This window comes from Solea solea, chromosome 2 (genome assembly GCF_958295425.1).
Source record: "Solea solea chromosome 2, fSolSol10.1, whole genome shotgun sequence".
NCBI classification, from domain to species: domain Eukaryota; kingdom Metazoa; phylum Chordata; class Actinopteri; order Pleuronectiformes; family Soleidae; genus Solea; species Solea solea.
The window spans coordinates 15,711,592-15,731,491 of record NC_081135.1 but is presented as its reverse complement, the minus strand read 5'-3'; the positions used below and the strand labels follow the sequence as shown (position 1 = coordinate 15,731,491).

The 19,900-nt window shown below is 44.9% G+C and overlaps 1 protein-coding gene across 1 annotated transcript; it reads left to right on the top strand.

Annotated features, from left to right (window-relative positions):
* The first annotated feature begins 7,965 nt into the window (after window positions 1–7,965).
* LOC131455281 (proline-rich protein 2-like) lies at window positions 7,966–9,851 on the top strand. Its single transcript, XM_058622825.1, has 3 exons — window positions 7,966–8,685; window positions 9,067–9,206; window positions 9,353–9,851. Exons 1-3 carry the CDS (start codon window positions 7,966–7,968, stop codon window positions 9,849–9,851), a joined length of 1,359 nt encoding a protein of 452 aa, XP_058478808.1.
* Window positions 9,852–19,900: the final 10,049 nt, after the last annotated feature.

The window sequence follows — 19,900 nt, the reverse complement described above, 5'->3', positions numbered from 1 at the left end:
AGAATTATTACAAAAAACACAACCAAACAGCTGGCCATTGACCTTTCCGAAGGTTGCACAGGTCTGAAACTCGGCACCCTAGAATAGACTTAGTCCCTGATACACATAAGGAAAAATCAGAATCCTGGCTTAATGCCTTTTGGAATTATTACAAAAAACACACTTAAACGGCTGACCTTTGACCTTTCCGAAGGTTGCACAGGTCTGAAACTCGGCACCAAGGATTAGTCTTGGTCCCTGATACACATAAGGAAAAATCAGACTCCTGGCTGAATGCCTTTACAAATTATTATAAAAAACACACCAGAACGGATGACCTTTTACCTTTCCAAAGGTTGCACGGGTCTGAATCTCGGCACCCTAGATTAGTTTTAGTCCCTGATACACATACTGAAAAATCTGACTCCTGGCTCAATGCTTTTAGGAATTATTACAAAAAACACACTTAAAAGGCTGGCCTTTGACCTTTCCTAAGGTTGCATAGGTCTGAAACTCGGCACCCAGGATTAGCCTTAGTCCCTGATACACATAAGAAAAAATCTGACCCCTGGCTTAATGCCTTTACAAATAATTATAAAAAAACACACCAGTACGGCTGACCTTTTACCTTCCAAAGGTTGCACGGGTCTGAATCTCGGCACCCTTGCATTAAATTTAGTCCCTGATAGACATACTGGAAAATCTGACTCCTGGCTTAATGCCTTTAGGAATTATTACAAAAAACACACTTAAACGGCTGACCTTTGACCTTTCCGAAGATTGCACAGGTCTGAAACTCGGCACCCGGGATTAGCTTTAGTGCCTGATACACATACGGAAAAATCAGACTCCTGGCTTAATGCGTTTTGGAATTATTACAAAAAACACACTTAAACGGCTGACCTTTGACCTTTCCGAAGGTTGCACAGGTCTGAAACGCGGCACCCGGGATTAGCTTTAGTCCCTGATACACATACGGAAAAATCAGACTCCTGACTCAATGCCTTTAGGAAGTATTACAAAAAACACAACAGAACGGCTGACTTTTGACCTTTCACAAGGTTGCAGAGGTCTGAAACTCGACACCCTAGATCAGTCTTAGTCCCTGATACACATACCGAAAAATCAGACTCCTGGCTGAATGCCTTTACAAATTATTATAAAAAAACACACCAGAACGGATGACCTTTTACCTTTCCAAAGGTTGCACAGGTCTGAATCTCGGCACCCTAGATTAGTCTTAGTCCCTGATACACATACGGATAAATCTGACTCCTGGATCAATGCTTTTAAGAATTATTACAAAAAACACAACCAAACAGCTGGCCATTGACCTTTCCGAAGGTTGCACAGGTCTGAAACTCGGCACCCTAGAATAGACTTAGTCCCTGATACACATGAGGAAAAATCAGAATCCTGGCTTAATGCCTTTAGGAATTATTACAAAAAATACACTTAAACGGCTGACCTTTGACCTTTCCAAAGGTTGCACAGGTCTGAAACTCGGCACCCAGGATTAGCCTTGGTCCCTGATACACATAAGGAAAAAGCTGACTCCTGGCTTAATGCCTTTAGGAATCATTACAAAAAACACACCCAAATGGCTGACCTTTGACCTTTCCGAAGGTTGCACAGGTCTGAAACGCGGCACCCGGGTTTAGCTTTAGTCCCTGACACACATACGGAAAAATCTGACTCCTGGCCTAATGCCTTTAGGAATTATTACAAAAAGACACCCAAACGGCTGACCTTTGACCTTTCCAAAGGTTGCACGGGTCTGAAACTCGGCACCCTGGATCAGTCTTAGTCCCTGATACAAATACGGAAAAATCAGACTCCTGGCTTAATGCCTTTTGGAATTATTACAAAAAACACACTTAAACGGCTGACCTTTGACCTTTCCGAAGGTTGCACAGGTCTGAAACTCGGCACCAAGGATTAGTCTTGGTCCCTGATACACATAAGGAAAAATCAGACTCCTGGCTGAATGCCTTTACAAATTATTATAAAAAACACACCAGAACGGATGACCTTTTACCTTTCCAAAGGTTGCACGGGTCTGAATCTCGGCACCCTAGATTAGTTTTAGTCCCTGATACACATACTGAAAAATCTGACTCCTGGCTCAATGCTTTTAGGAATTATTACAAAAAACACACCCAAACGGCTGGCCTTTGACCTTTCCTAAGGTTGCACAGGTCTGAAACTCGGCACCCTAGATCAGCCTTAGTCCCTTATAAACATTAGGAAAAATCAGACTCCTGGCTTAATGCCTTTAGGAATTATTACAAAAAAAACACTTAAACGGCTGACCTTTGACCTTTCCGAAGGTTGCACAGGTCTGAAACTCGGCACCCAGGATTAGCCTTGGTCCCTGAAACACATAAGGAAAAATCAGACTCCTGGCTGAATGCCTTTACAAATTATTATAAAAAACACACCAGAACGGATGACCTTTTACCTTTCCAAAGGTTGCACGGGTCTGAATCTCGGCACCCTAGATTAGTTTTAGTCCCTGATACACATACTGAAAAATCTGACTCCTGGCTCAATGCTTTTAGGAATTATTACAAAAAACACACTTAAAAGGCTGGCCTTTGACCTTTCCTAAGGTTGCATAGGTCTGAAACTCGGCACCCAGGATTAGCCTTAGTCCCTGATACACATAAGAAAAAATCTGACCCCTGGCTTAATGCCTTTACAAATAATTATAAAAAAACACACCAGTACGGCTGACCTTTTACCTTCCAAAGGTTGCACGGGTCTGAATCTCGGCACCCTTGCATTAAATTTAGTCCCTGATAGACATACTGGAAAATCTGACTCCTGGCTTAATGCCTTTAGGAATTATTACAAAAAACACACTTAAACGGCTGACCTTTGACCTTTCCGAAGATTGCACAGGTCTGAAACTCGGCACCCGGGATTAGCTTTAGTGCCTGATACACATACGGAAAAATCAGACTCCTGGCTTAATGCGTTTTGGAATTATTACAAAAAACACACTTAAACGGCTGACCTTTGACCTTTCCGAAGGTTGCACAGGTCTGAAACGCGGCACCCGGGATTAGCTTTAGTCCCTGATACACATACGGAAAAATCAGACTCCTGACTCAATGCCTTTAGGAAGTATTACAAAAAACACAACAGAACGGCTGACTTTTGACCTTTCACAAGGTTGCAGAGGTCTGAAACTCGACACCCTAGATCAGTCTTAGTCCCTGATACACATACCGAAAAATCAGACTCCTGGCTGAATGCCTTTACAAATTATTATAAAAAAACACACCAGAACGGATGACCTTTTACCTTTCCAAAGGTTGCACAGGTCTGAATCTCGGCACCCTAGATTAGTCTTAGTCCCTGATACACATACGGATAAATCTGACTCCTGGATCAATGCTTTTAAGAATTATTACAAAAAACACAACCAAACAGCTGGCCATTGACCTTTCCGAAGGTTGCACAGGTCTGAAACTCGGCACCCTAGAATAGACTTAGTCCCTGATACACATGAGGAAAAATCAGAATCCTGGCTTAATGCCTTTAGGAATTATTACAAAAAATACACTTAAACGGCTGACCTTTGACCTTTCCAAAGGTTGCACAGGTCTGAAACTCGGCACCCAGGATTAGCCTTGGTCCCTGATACACATAAGGAAAAAGCTGACTCCTGGCTTAATGCCTTTAGGAATCATTACAAAAAACACACCCAAATGGCTGACCTTTGACCTTTCCGAAGGTTGCACAGGTCTGAAACGCGGCACCCGGGTTTAGCTTTAGTCCCTGACACACATACGGAAAAATCTGACTCCTGGCCTAATGCCTTTAGGAATTATTACAAAAAGACACCCAAACGGCTGACCTTTGACCTTTCCAAAGGTTGCACGGGTCTGAAACTCGGCACCCTGGATCAGTCTTAGTCCCTGATACAAATACGGAAAAATCAGACTCCTGGCTTAATGCCTTTTGGAATTATTACAAAAAACACACTTAAACGGCTGACCTTTGACCTTTCCGAAGGTTGCACAGGTCTGAAACTCGGCACCAAGGATTAGTCTTGGTCCCTGATACACATAAGGAAAAATCAGACTCCTGGCTGAATGCCTTTACAAATTATTATAAAAAACACACCAGAACGGATGACCTTTTACCTTTCCAAAGGTTGCACGGGTCTGAATCTCGGCACCCTAGATTAGTTTTAGTCCCTGATACACATACTGAAAAATCTGACTCCTGGCTCAATGCTTTTAGGAATTATTACAAAAAACACACCCAAACGGCTGGCCTTTGACCTTTCCTAAGGTTGCACAGGTCTGAAACTCGGCACCCTAGATCAGCCTTAGTCCCTTATAAACATTAGGAAAAATCAGACTCCTGGCTTAATGCCTTTAGGAATTATTACAAAAAAAACACTTAAACGGCTGACCTTTGACCTTTCCGAAGGTTGCACAGGTCTGAAACTCGGCACCCAGGATTAGCCTTGGTCCCTGAAACACATAAGGAAAAATCAGACTCCTGGCTGAATGCCTTTACAAATTATTATAAAAAACACACCAGAACGGATGACCTTTTACCTTTCCAAAGGTTGCACGGGTCTGAATCTCGGCACCCTAGATTAGTTTTAGTCCCTGATACACATACTGAAAAATCTGACTCCTGGCTCAATGCTTTTAGGAATTATTACAAAAAACACACTTAAAAGGCTGGCCTTTGACCTTTCCTAAGGTTGCATAGGTCTGAAACTCGGCACCCAGGATTAGCCTTAGTCCCTGATACACATAAGAAAAAATCTGACCCCTGGCTTAATGCCTTTACAAATAATTATAAAAAAACACACCAGTACGGCTGACCTTTTACCTTCCAAAGGTTGCACGGGTCTGAATCTCGGCACCCTTGCATTAAATTTAGTCCCTGATAGACATACTGGAAAATCTGACTCCTGGCTTAATGCCTTTAGGAATTATTACAAAAAACACACTTAAACGGCTGACCTTTGACCTTTCCGAAGATTGCACAGGTCTGAAACTCGGCACCCGGGATTAGCTTTAGTGCCTGATACACATACGGAAAAATCAGACTCCTGACTCAATGCCTTTAGTAATTATTAAAAAAAACACACCAGAACGGCTGACCTTTGACCTTTCACAAGGTTGCACAGGTCTAAAACTCAACACCATGGATCAGCCTTAGTCCCTGATACAAATACGGAAAAATCAGACTCCTGGCTTAATGCCTTTTGGAATTATTACAAAAAACACACTTAAACGGCTGACCTTTGACCTTTCCAAAGGTTGCACAGGTCTGAAACTCGGCACCCAGGATTAGCCTTGGTCCCTGATACACATAAGGAAAAAGCTGACTCCTGGCTTAATGCCTTTAGGAATCATTACAAAAAACACACCCAAATGGCTGACCTTTGACCTTTCCGAAGGTTGCACAGGTCTGAAACGCGGCACCCGGGTTTAGCTTTAGTCCCTGATACACATTCGGAAAAATCTGACTCCTGGCTTAATGCCTTTAGGAATTATTATAAAAAACACACCCAAACGGCTGACCTTTGACCTTTCCGAAGGTTGCACAGGTCTGAAACGCGGCACCCGGGTTTAGCTTTAGTCCCTGACACACATACGGAAAAATCTGACTCCTGGCCTAATGCCTTTAGGAATTATTACAAAAAGACACCCAAACGGCTGACCTTTGACCTTTCCAAAGGTTGCACGGGTCTGAAACTCGGCACCCAGGATTAGCCTTGGTCCCTGATACACATAAGGAAAAAGCTGACTCCTGGCTTAATGCCTTTAGGAATTATTACAAAAAACACACCCAAACGGCTGACCTTTGACCTTTCCGAAGGTTGCACAGGTCTGAAACGCGGCACCCGGGTTAAGCTTTAGTCCCTGATACACATTCGGAAAAATCTGACTCCTGGCTTAATGCCTTTAGGAATTATTATAAAAAACACACCCAAACGGCTGACCTTTGACCTTTCCGAAGGTTGCACAGGTCTGAAACGCGGCACCCGGGTTTAGCTTTAGTCCCTGATACACATACGGAAAAATCAGACTCCTGGCCTAATACCTTTAGGAATTATTACAAAAAGACACCCAAATGGCTGACCTTTGACCTTTCCAAAGGTTGCACGGGTCTGAAACTCGGCACCCTGGATCAGCCTTAGTCCCTGATACAAATACGGAAAAATCAGACTCCTGGCTTAATGCGTTTTGGAATTATTACAAAAAACAAACTTAAACGGCTGACCTTTGACCTTTCCGAAGGTTGCACAGGTCTGAAACTCGGCACCAAGGATTAGTCTTGGTCCCTGATACACATCAGGAAAAAGCTGACTCCTGGCTTAATGCCTTTAGGAATTATTACAAAGAAACACACCCAAACGGCTGACCTTTGACCTTTCCGAAGGTTGCACAGGTCTGAAACGCGGCACCCGGGTTTAGCTTTAGTCCCTGATACACATTCGGAAAAATCTGACTCCTGGCTTAATGCCTTTAGGAATTATTACAAAAAACACACTTAAACGGCTGACCTTTGACCTTTCCGAAGGTTGCACAGGTCTGAAACGCGGCACCCGGGATTAGCTTTAGTCCCTGATACACATACGGAAAAATCAGACTCCTGACTCAATGCCTTTAGGAAGTATTACAAAAAACACAACAGAACTGCTGACTTTTGACCTTTCACAAGGTTGCAGAGGTCTGAAACTCGACACCCTAGATCAGTCTTAGTCCCTGATACACATACCGAAAAATCAGACTCCTGGCTGAATGCCTTTACAAATTATTATAAAAAAACACACCAGAACGGATGACCTTTTACCTTTCCAAAGGTTGCACAGGTCTGAATCTCGGCACCCTAGATTAGTCTTAGTCCCTGATACACATACGGAAAAATCTGACTCCTGGCTCAATGCTTTTAAGAATTATTACAAAAAACACAACCAAACAGCTGGCCATTGACCTTTCCGAAGGTTGCACAGGTCTGAAACTCGGCACCCTAGATCAGCCTTAGTCCCTGATACACATAAGGAAAAATCAGAATCCTGGCTTAATGCCTTTAGGAATTATTACAAAAAACATACTTTTTTTTTTTTTTTTTTTTTTTTTTTTATTTTTTTTTTTTTTTTAACCTGTCCTGTCCAGTACCCAGGACATGTAATATGATTAACTGCATGCCTTTTGGTGTCGGACAGATTTGATATGTGCAGGACGAGTCTGGGATACTCGGAACTGCAGTATTTTTTATTTATTCGTTTAAGGATTATGTGTTGCGGGCAGCCGGACCGGACAGGGGGACAGGGGGACAGGGAGTGGACTGACAAGGGGATGGGGAGTGAGCGGGGAGGAGGAAGGGAGGGGGAGGGGGAGTGAGAGAGAGAGAGAGAGAGCGAGCGAGAGAGAGAGGGAGAAAAAAGAAGAGAGAGAGAGATCGAGAGGGAGAGAGAGTGAGAGAGAGCAAGGTGGACAACAGTATAATACGTGGGTTAGTACCATTAAATTGAAATTATATAAAGTATACAGAACATACCTGATAAGACAGAACCTAGACAGCTTAAGGGTGACATTAGTGTGTTAGTAACAGGTTAATAACATTAAACAGTTGAAATTATTTAGTGTATACAGAACATACTTTCAGATACAGTTTATATAGTAATTGTTAACGACCACATCAAGAGAGTATGTCCGGGCTTACAACAGTTATATCAGTTAAATTTAATTTATCTTAGCGTGTTAGTGTGTGTGTGCGTGTGTGTGTGTGATCGTGCATATCAGTGTATATGTGCAGGGGTTGTCATTAGGTGTGATTGGAATCTGGGTGGGGGACTGTGCCAATGTCCGGCCCGTCCCCAGCGACGGGCCGAAAATCATCCAGGCGCCTAAGGCGCCCAGTAGCCGTACAGGGCAGGAGAGGCCCACAGCCACCACCCCCAGGATAGCAACGCATCCATCCCGCAGGGGGCCAGTCGGAGGAATGCGGGGGGAAAGCCCCCCCACCCAAGGTCGACCCGAGGGGGCCGACGGCGACAAGACCACGGACAGAGGCCGAAACCACCCCACACCCAGGCAGGCCGCAGAGGCCCAGGGTCCCCGCACCCAGAGCCCGCCAGCGCCCAAGGGCAGGGCCAGCCTACCACCGGGGGGAGAAGCGCCCCCCCAGACCGCCCACCAGGGAGGCACGGCCAGATACCCACCACTGCCACCCCCACCGCCCCCCAGAAGCCGACTGCACGCCCCCCAGCCCAGGGAGGGACAGGCGGAGGCCCACGTAGGGCCACCAGCCAAGGGGGCCCCCAGAGACGGAAGAGAGGCAGACTCCCGAGCCGGTCCAGACCCCCCAGGTAGAGGCAGGGCCAGTGGTCCAAGGGCCCGCCGTGCCCAACCCCGCGGTGCCCCGGAGAGGGGTCCCCCAACATCCAGGAGCATCTGCGCCCGCCGACGACCCCCGCCGGGTAGGCAGACTGCCGCCCACCACAGCACCTTCAGGGAGGTGCGTCATGATGAGCCACAACCATGCCTCCCGGACACCCCCCAGACCGAGCGCAGGGGATCCGATCCCCCACGTCCAGCGACGCCTCATGGCCACCACTGCTGCCCTCACCCAGACCGCCAGTCCCAACACGGCCAGGGGGTGAGCAGGAATCGAGCGCTCAGGAGTGCACCCACGACCACCCCCCCCCACCCCAGCCCACCGGTGAGTGATTTGGAGGTGTGTGCGTGTGTGTGGTGTGTGATACGATGTATGTTGGTATCTGGGGTGTAGTTAAAATGGTGGAGGGAAATGTGGCACGGGCGTCCCACTGTTGGCAGACAGTGGAGCCGTCGACGTGTCTCTCGCCCACCAGGCCCTAATGTCTAACATGCGATAAAATTAGGGGAAGAGTGGCAGATCATCGGGGGGAAGGAGAGCGGCCCCACCATGTGATGGTCCCACCCCCCGACCCCCATCAGCTCAGCCACACCCCCCCCGGTGCCCTAGATGTGTGTGTTTAAATGTATCATCTGCGGTGGGGGGGGGCGTAGGGGGTGGGCAAGAGTGCCCCCCCAAGTAGGTTGCCAGCTTCCTGACTGGCAGGGCCATATGCCCCATTCCCACCCACCCCCGGCCAAGAAGGGAGCAACCCGTCCAGGCCAGGGACACGCCATGGCATCCCATGAGTGCCGCCGGGGCGGAGGACCAGATACCCCCACACCCGACCAGAAGGTAGGATCCCGGTGAGCACACCAGCCCCGACGAGGCAGGACCCACACCCAGGCCACCACGGCATTACTGACGGCAGCAATCCCCAGACCCCGGCCCCGCCCACAGCCCAGGAACAGTCCAGACCAGGCCCACGTTCCACCCCATCTCCCATCCCAAGGGTCCCCAAAGCAAGGCGCCCCCCCGCGTGCCCCCCACCATGCCCCCCCCAAGGGACGGAGGACGCACAAGTCCGCCCCAGAGCGCAGCAGGAGCACAGCAGCGTGCACCGCCCCGCCACCCCGGAGGGCAGATCCCAGGGGGGATCCCCCCCCCCCCCGCTAGGGGCCAACTCCACCCCCCAGCGCCCCGCAGGCCCCAGCGCACAGAGACCCAGAGCCCCTACCCCCACCCGCAGTGCGGCGCCAGCCCAGCCCCAGTCCACGGCCCACCACCCCCAACCCCCACGGGCCCCCCAGGCCAAGGCGGCAGTCCCCCCACAAATCCACCCCAACCCCCGTAGGGCAGACCCACAGCCACCGAGGGACGGTAGACCCAGGGCCACCAACCCACACAGACCACCAGACATCCCCAGTACCCCAGATGCACGGCCCGCAACACCACGGACCGACCAGGGAAGACACAGTCACCAACCCGCCCTAGGAAATATAATCAATTAGAGGTGTCCAGGTCAAATCAAATATAGGTAATTGTTTCTTTATGGAAGCAGACATTCTCTCCATAGAGATGTGATCTAAAATTAAATTTCTGTATTGGTTTAAACTTAAGTTTTTCTTGTTTTTCCAGTTCAAGAGGATAGTTTTCTTGGCGATGCTTAGGCTATTGATTAATATGTGTGATTTTTCCATGTTTATATGTATTCCGTTTAAATCACCCAGTATGCATAGCATGGGGGAAGGTGGTATGGTGTATTCGAGACATGCTGAGAGGTCCTCGCATACCCTACACCAGAAGTTATACACCGGTGTGCATAGCCATATAGCATGCATGTAGCTATCTGCTGTGTTTTCGTTGCAGTTTGTGCAGATATTTGATTGTGAGAGCCCCATTCTGAACATCCTTTGTCCTGTGTAGTGTGTTCTGTGTAAGATTTTGTATTGTATTAGTTGTAGGTCTGGATTTTTTATCAATTTGAATGTGTTAGATGATATCTGTAACCAGAAATTTTCATCTAGGCTGATGGATAGGTCCGCCTCCCATTTTGTGGTTGGTAAAGAGATTATACAATCATTTTTAGTCAATAGTGCATGTGTTTTAGACACCATTTTGGGAGACATAAGGTTTAGAAATTGTTTGATCATTGGAGGTAGTTCTAGATCCAATTTACTGGTTTTAAACCTCGTCTGGATTACAGATTTTATTTGTAGATAATCAAAGGACGTGTTGCTGTTAATGCCATATTGTTCCACTAAGTTATGGAATGGAATGAATTTGTTATCTTGAAGAATTTGTTCCAGGTGCCTTATACCTTTTTCTTGCCATGATTTGAGTTTTAGTGTTGTTTTATTCCGTAGTATGTCTGGATTATTCCAGATTGGGGTATATTTACATGGGATATGCGAGGACCCAGTGAGTTTGATAAATTCCCACCAGGCTGACAAGGAGGTATTTATATTTATGCTTTTAAAGCACTGATGCCGTTTAATGGTTTTGCTTATAAATGGTAAATCGGAGATTTTAATTTCATTACAGAGTGTTTGTTCGATGTCTAGCCACAGACTGTCCAGTGGTTTAGGTTGAAACCATTTTTGGACATAGTGAAGCCTATTTGCAAGAAAGTAGTTGTGGAAGTTTGGAAGTTCCAGACCACCATAGGCTTTTGCTTTTTGGAGTGTTTTTAGACTGATGCGTGCTGGTTTGGTTTTCCAGAGGAATTTTGTGGTGGCAGAGTCTAAGGATTTAAACCAGATTGGTGAGGGTTTAGTTGGAATCATTGAGAAGAGGTAACTGATTTTTGGTAAGATCATCATTTTCATGGTGTTAACTCTTCCCATAAGTGATATAGGTAAGGAATTCCATCGTAGGAGGTCATCCTCTATTGATTTAAGTAGTGGGGTATAGTTTAATTGTGCTAGATCTGACAGCCTGGAGGAAAAATTTACACCCAAATATCTAATGTTTCCAGATTTTAGAGGACAGGATGGTGATGATTTGAAGTCATGGTTGATTGGTAGGATGATCGATTTTGCCCAGTTTATCGAGTAATCTGATATGGCTGAGAATTTATTAAGAAGTGTAATAGTCTCAGAAAGAGAGCTTTGTGAGTTTTGGAGGAAAAGTAATACATCATCAGCATAGAGGCTTATTTTGTGATGTAGTTTTGTTGTTTGAATACCTTTGATATTTTTGTTTGTGCGAATAGCCGCTGCGAGTGGTTCGATAAAGATGGCAAAAAGCGATGGGGAGAGTGGACAGCCTTGTCTGGTACCTCTCTGGAGAGTGAAGCTTGGAGAAGTTTGATCATTTGTTCTGACAGAGGCACTGGGTGAACTGTATAAAATTTTAATCCAGGAGATGAGTTCTTCTCCAAATCCAAATTTTTCCATTGTGGCAATTAGGAATTTCCAGTTTACTCTATCAAATGCTTTTTCTGCATCTAGTGAAACCACTGCTGCTCTAAATTTATTGATTGTGCAGTAGTCTATTATATTTACTAATCTGCGTGTATTATTAGTTGAATGTCTATCCTTAATGAATCCTGTCTGATCTGGGTGAATTATGAAGGGGGTGATTTTTTCCAGTCTCCTTGCTAAGGCTTTGCAGATGATTTTAAGATCTGCATTTATGAGTGAGATGGGGCGATAGCTGGATGGGAGTGACGGGTCTTTCTCAGGTTTGAGGTGGAGACAGATATGTGCTGTATTTATGTGTGTGGGGAGAGTGTTACTTTCCTTGATTTTTATTATCATTTTATAGAATGTTGGTGCTAGTATGGACCAGAATGTTTTGTAGAATTCCACTGGGAATCCGTCTGGTCCTGGGGCTTTCCTGTTTGGCATATGGTGTAGGGCCTCATTTAGTTCAGCTATTGTGATATGGGACTCCATAGAATTAACCTGTTCGTTATTAAGTTTTGGTAGATCTATGGAGTTTAAAAATGTGTTTATGTCTGTACTTGATGAGTTATTGTTTGATGAGTATAAGTTTTTATAGAAATCTCTAAAAATTGTGTTTATTTCTTCCGGTGCATGGGTTAGTTTACCGTCTGGGTCTTTTATAGAGTGGATAGTTGTTTTTTCTTTGTTTAATTTAAGTTGGTTAGCTAGGTATTTACTGGATTTATTGTTATGTTCAAAGTTTTCCAAGCGTAATCTCTCCAGTTGGAACTGCGTTTTCCTTTCTATTATTTTGTTTAATTCAAGTTTTAATTTTCTTATATTATTCAGCAGGTTCTCATCTTGGGATGCAGCATAGGCAGTCTCTAATGTTTTTATTTTATGTTGTAGTTCTAATTCCAGTAGGTTTTCTTTCTTCTTTTTAAATGAGGAGTATGAGATTATTCTACCCCTCATAACTGCTTTTGCTGCCTCCCAGAGGACATCTGGTTGTGTTCCTGGCAGGTCGTTTGTTTCTAGAAAAATTAACCACTCTTTTTCAAAGTATTTGATGAAATTTGGATCATCTAGTAATGATGTATTAAATCTCCAGTTTCTGATTGGTGGTGTGATGGCCTTATTAGTTATCTTTAGTGAAACTGGTGCATGGTCACTAATGGTGATAGGGTGAATCAAAGTGTCTGTGACGTCTGATAGAATTGAGCTGTTGGTGAGAAAGAAGTCAATTCTAGAGTAGGAATTGTGTACAGGTGAGAAGAAGGTGTATTCTTTATCAGCTGGATGACAGGAGCGCCAAGCATCACAAAGACCATAATCACTCATGTATTGTTTAAGTGTTTCTGTTGATTGCCAGTTCCGTGTTGTTCCTGCCTTACTGAGCCTATCAAGTTCTGGGTTGAGTACCATGTTGAAGTCCCCTCCTATTATCAGTGTTGTGTCTAAGTGAGTGGACAGTGAGGAGAAGAACGTGTGAAAAAAGGAGGGGTCATCAACATTAGGACCATATATGTTAGATATACAGAAGTTTGTATTATTGATTAATAAGTGAAGTATTATAAATCTACCTTCTGGGTCTATCATAGTGTTCTTATGTATGAAGTTTAATTTTCTATTAATCATGATGGCGACTCCTCTCTGTCTAGAGTTGTAGCTTGCTGTGTATATGTGGGGAAATTGTGATGAGGTGAGCTGGCAATCTGACTTAGCTAAGTGAGTCTCTTGTAGTAAGACAATGTCCGCTTGGAGACTATTTAGGTGGTTGAGGACTTTAAGTTTTTTATGTTTCGAGCCAATTCCACGCACATTCCAAGTGACAAGCCTGAGTGTATTCATCTTATTAACCATATTTACTTATCTAGTGTAGCCTGTGTGTGTGTTTTCTGTGCATGTGCACAGGCTGATGTTTAACACAGGGTGTGTGTGTTCCCATGTAAGTATGTGTGTGTGTGTGTGTGCCTGTCTGACAGCCTATGTGCGAGTGCTGTTGTCTAGGATATGGTATGTGTGTGCGTGTATGCATGTGTGTGTGTGCATGTGTGCTTGTCTGACAGCCTATGTGCGAAACTACAGCCTGTATGTGGATGTGTGTGTATGTGTCTACGTGCTTGTAACGTGTTTGTGTGTGTATTATGTGCATGTGTGTGCGTCTGTCTGTCTGATAAACTGCAATACTACAGCTTGTATGTGGATGTACATATGTGCGTGAGTTTACGTGTTCAGCATGTGTATGTATGTATATGTGCGTGTGTGAGAGAGAGAGTGCATGCGTTTGTGCTGTTATATGCAGGGGCCTCGTTTTGATGTGGTCATTAATTACAGGATACATGTTGTAGATTGTGACATAGTATACTCTAGAAATACATGAACATAGAGAAACATAAAAACATAAACATGAAAAACACATAGAAGGATACAGTGACAGAAATAACCAACCAAAGTCCAACAAAATTCTTACCGTCTTCTTTTTTACCTTGGTGTACGTTACGGAGATGTGCAGTGATTGTGAATTTAGTGGCGGATTAAATGAGGGAGCGAGGGAATAATGTGAGTGTGGATTTAATTATGGTTTTATTGTATTGATTTAATGTGAGCGATATATCGGTTTACTGTGTTTAGTAGAGCCAGGGGGTTACCTCTTTGTCCCGGTATAACTGACCGTTGACGTAGAGCTTGTCCACTGCTATTACTGCCCGGGATCCGCCGTCAATAAACTTTCTTCTCACCGGGAACAGTCTCCTGCGTCGCTCCAGGATCTCTTTCGGGAACTGGTCGTTTACGCTGAAGTCCGTTCCTCGCAGCTCCCTGCCTCGGCTCTTGACCAACTCCTTTTGTTTAAACTGTTCGAATTTGACAACAATCGGACGTGGTCGCTGGCCTTCCTGTCGTCTCCCTCCTAGACGATGGGCCCGGTGGAATGAAATGTTTTTGACGGTATCTGCCGGGAGTTTGAGTTGTTTTATAATGAAGTTCTTAACTGTCGCTCCTGCGTCTTCTTCGTTTTTTTCCGGGATCCCAGAGAAAACTAGATTGTCTCTCATACTGCGTGCCTGTAGATCAGTAATTGAGTTCTTTATGTGAGTATTTTCTTCTCTGAGGCGCCTCGTTTCCTCAGTGAGCGTTTTAACCGACCCTTGAAGTGTGTTGTTTTCCGCCGCGAGCTGGGACACCTGTTGCTGGCTGAACTCAAGAGATTCTCGCAGCGATTGGAATTCCTTGTGCAGAATCTCTACCAGAGAGAGTCGGCCATCGAAGGTGTCCAGCTTCGCGTTGATGGATGTAAGGATCTCCGTGAATTCGCTGTCAGATGATGAGGCTGCTCCAGGTGAGTCCTCCGGGCGACTGCGTTTGGAGGAGGGGGTAACCGCTGGTTGTTTTGGTTTCCCCATTACGACTCGTTCAAAGTACTCGTCGATGTAATCCTCCAGATCCTCCAGTCTCCCGTATTTGCCCTCTTCACGTGCAGAAAAGGAGATGTGACTGACAAGTAGTTTTTCCCTTATTTTTCCTTGATGATAGTATACTGTGTGGAAATGTTTGGGCTAGACGCGCGCCGCCATGTTTTGGTTTGGTTGCACAATCTCGCGCAGTCTCGCGATACTACCACATCTCAGACGTCCTGCCCAAACATACTTAAAAGGCTGACCTTTGACCTATCCGAAGGTTGCATAGGTCTGAAACTCGGCACCCAGGATTAGCCTTAGTCCCTGATACACATAAGAAAAAATCTGACCCCTGGCTTAATGCCTTTACAAATAATTATAAAAAAACACACCCGAACGGCTGACCTTTTACCTTCCAAAGGTTGCACGGGTCTGAATCTCGGCACCCTTGCATTAAATTTAGTCCCTGATAGACATACTGAAAAATCTGACTCCTGGCTTAATGCCTTTAGGAATTATTACAAAAAACACACTTAAACGGCTGACCTTTGACCTTTCCGAAGATTGCACAGCTCTGAAACTCGGCACCCGGGATTAGCTTTAGTCCCTGATACACATACGGAAAAATCAGGCTCCCGACTCAATGCCTTTAGGAATTATTACAAAAAACACACTTAAACGGCTGACCTTTGACCTATCCGAAGGCTGCACAGGTCTGAAACTCGGCACCCGGGTTTAACTTTAGTGCATGATACACATACGGAAAAATCAGACTCCTGACTCAATGCCTTTAGTAATTATTACAAAAAACACACCAGAACGGCTGACCTTTGACCTTTCACAAGGTTGCACAGGTCTAAAACTCGACACCCTGGATCAGCCTTAGTCCCTGATACAAATACGGAAAAATCAGACTCCTGGCTTAATGCCTTTTGGAATTATTACAAAAAACACACTTAAACGGCTGACCTTTGACCTTTCCAAAGGTTGCACAGGTCTGAAACTCGACACCCAGGATTAGCCTTGGTCCCTGATACACATAAGGAAAAAGCTGACTCCTGGCTTAATGCCTTTAGGAATTATTACTAAAAACACACCCAAACGGCTGACCTTTGACCTTTCCGAAGGTTGCACAGGACTGAAACGCGGCACCCGGGTTTAGCTTTAGTCCCTGATAGACATACTGAAAAATCTGACTCCTGGCTTAATGCCTTTAGGAATTATTACAAAAAACACACTTAAACGGCTGACCTTTGACCTTTCCAAAGATTGCACAGGTCTGAAACTCGGCACCCGGGATTAGCTTTAGTGCTTGATACACATACGGAAAAATCAGACTCCTGACTCAATGCCTTCAGTAATTATTACAAAAAACACACCAGAACGGCTGACCTTTGACCTTTCACAAGGTTGCACAGGTCTAAAACTCAACACCCTGGATCAGCCTTAGTCCCTGATACAAATACGGAAAAATCAGACTCCTGGCTTAATGCCTTTTGGAATTATTACAAAAAACACACTTAAACGGCTGACCTTTGACCTTTCCAAAGGTTGCACAGGTCTGAAACTCGGCACCCAGGATTAGCCTTGGTCCCTGATACACATAAGGAAAAAGCTGACTCCTGGCTTAATGCCTTTAGGAATCATTACAAAGAACACACCCAAATGGCTGACCTTTGACCTTTCCGAAGGTTGCACAGGTCTGAAACGCGGCACCCGGGTTTAGCTTTAGTCCCTGATACACATTCGGAAAAATCTGACTCCTGGCTTAATGCCTTTAGGAATTATTATAAAAAACACACCCAAACGGCTGACCTTTGACCTTTCCGAAGGTTGCACAGGTCTGAAACGCAGCACCCGGGTTTAGCTTTAGTCCCTGACACACATACGGAAAAATCTGACTCCTGGCCTAATGCCTTTAGGAATTATTCCAAAAGACACCCAAACGGCTGACCTTTGACCTTTCCAAAGGTTGCACGGGTCTGAAACTCGGCACCCTGGATCAGCCTTAGTCCCTGATACAAATACGGAAAAATCAGACTCCTGGCTGAATGCCTTTACAAAATATTATAAAAAACACACCAGAACGGATGACCTTTTACCTTTCCAAAGGTTGCACGGGTCTGAATCTCGGCACCCTAGATTAGTTTTAGTCCCTGATACACATACTGAAAAATCTGACTCCTGGCTCAATGCTTTTAGGAATTATTACAAAAAACACATCCAAACGGCTGGCCTTTGACCTTTCCTAAGGTTGCACAGGTCTGAAACTCGGCACCCTAGATCAGCCTTAGTCCCTTATAAACATTAGGAAAAATCAGACTCCTGGCTTAATGCCTTTAGGAATTATTACAAAAAAAACACTTAAACGGCTGACCTTTGACCTTTCCGAAGGTTGCACAGGTCTGAAACTCGGCACCCAGGATTAGCCTTGGTCCCTGATACACATAAGGAAAAAGCTGACTCCTGGCTTAATGCCTTTAGGAATTATTACAAAAAACACACCCAAACGGCTGACCTTTGACCTTTCCGAAGGTTGCACAGGTCTGAAACGCGGCACCTAGGTTTAGCTTTAGTCCCTGATAGACATACGGAAAAATCTGACTCCTGGCTTAATGCCTTTAGGAATTATTACATTAAACACACCCAAACGGCTGACCTTTGACCTTTCCGAAGGTTGCACAGGTCTGAAACGCGGCACCCGGGTTTAGCTTTAGTCCCTGATACACATACGGAAAAATCAGACTCCTGACTCAATGCCTTTAGGAAGTATTACAAAAAACACAACAGAACGGCTGACTTTTGACCTTTCACAAGGTTGCAGAGGTCTGAAACTCGACACCCTAGATCAGTCTTAGTCCCTGATACACATACCGAAAAATCAGACTCCTGGCTGAATGCCTTTACAAATTATTATAAAAAAAAACACCAGAACGGATGACCTTTTACCTTTCCAAAGGTTGCACAGGTCTGAATCTCGGCACCCTAGATTAGTCTTAGTCCCTGATACACATAAGGAAAAAGCTGACTCCTGGCTTAATGCCTTTAGGAATTATTACTAAAAACACACCCAAACGGCTGACCTTTGACCTTTCCGAAGGTTGCACAGGTCTGAAACGCGGCACCCGGGTTTAGCTTTAGTCCCTGATACACATTCGGAAAAATCTGACTCCTGGCTTAATGCCTTTAGGAATTATTACAAAAAACACACTTAAACGGCTGACCTTTGACCTTTCCGAAGGTTGCACGGGTCTGAAACTCGGCACCCAGGATTAGCCTTGGTCCCTGATACACATAAGGAAAAAGCTGACTCCTGCCTTAATGCCTTTAGGAATTATTACAAAAAACACACCCAAACGGCTGACCTTTGACCTTTCCGAAGGTTGCACAGGTCTGAAACGCGGCACCCGGGTTAAGCTTTAGTCCCTGATACACATTCGGAAAAATCTGACTCCTGGCTTAATGCCTTTAGGAATTATTATAAAAAACACACCCAAACGGCTGACCTTTGACCTTTCCGAAGGTTGCACAGGTCTGAAACGCGGCACCCGGGTTTAGCTTTAGTCCCTGATACACATACGGAAAAATCAGACTCCTGGCCTAATACCTTTAGGAATTATTACAAAAAGACACCCAAATGGCTGACCTTTGACCTTTCCAAAGGTTGCACGGGTCTGAAACTCGGCACCCTGGATCAGCCTTAGTCCCTGATACAAATACGGAAAAATCAGACTCCTGGCTTAATGCGTTTTGGAATTATTACAAAAAACAAACTTAAACGGCTGACCTTTGACCTTTCCGAAGGTTGCACAGGTCTGAAACTCGGCACCAAGGATTAGTCTTGGTCCCTGATACACATCAGGAAAAAGCTGACTCCTGGCTTAATGCCTTTAGGAATTATTACAAAGAAACACACCCAAACGGCTGACCTTTGACCTTTCCGAAGGTTGCACAGGTCTGAAACGCGGCACCCGGGTTTAGCTTTAGTCCCTGATACACATTCGGAAAAATCTGACTCCTGGCTTAATGCCTTTAGGAATTATTACAAAAAACACACTTAAACGGCTGACCTTTGACCTTTCCGAAGGTTGCACAGGTCTGAAACGCGGCACCCGGGATTAGCTTTAGTCCCTGATACACATACGGAAAAATCAGACTCCTGACTCAATGCCTTTAGGAAGTATTACAAAAAACACAACAGAACTGCTGACTTTTGACCTTTCACAAGGTTGCAGAGGTCTGAAACTCGACACCCTAGATCAGTCTTAGTCCCTGATACACATACCGAAAAATCAGACTCCTGGCTGAATGCCTTTACAAATTATTATAAAAAAACACACCAGAACGGATGACCTTTTACCTTTCCAAAGGTTGCACAGGTCTGAATCTCGGCACCCTAGATTAGTCTTAGTCCCTGATACACATACGGAAAAATCTGACTCCTGGCTCAATGCTTTTAAGAATTATTACAAAAAACACAACCAAACAGCTGGCCATTGACCTTTCCGAAGGTTGCACAGGTCTGAAACTCGGCACCCTAGATCAGCCTTAGTCCCTGATACACATAAGGAAAAATCAGAATCCTGGCTTAATGCCTTTAGGAATTATTACAAAAAACATACTTAAAAGTCTGACCTTTGACCTATCCGAAGGTTGCATAGGTCTGAAACTCGGCACCCAGGATTAGCCTTAGTCCCTGATACACATAAGAAAAAATCTGACCCCTGGCTTAATGCCTTTACAAATAATTATAAAAAAACACACCCGAACGGC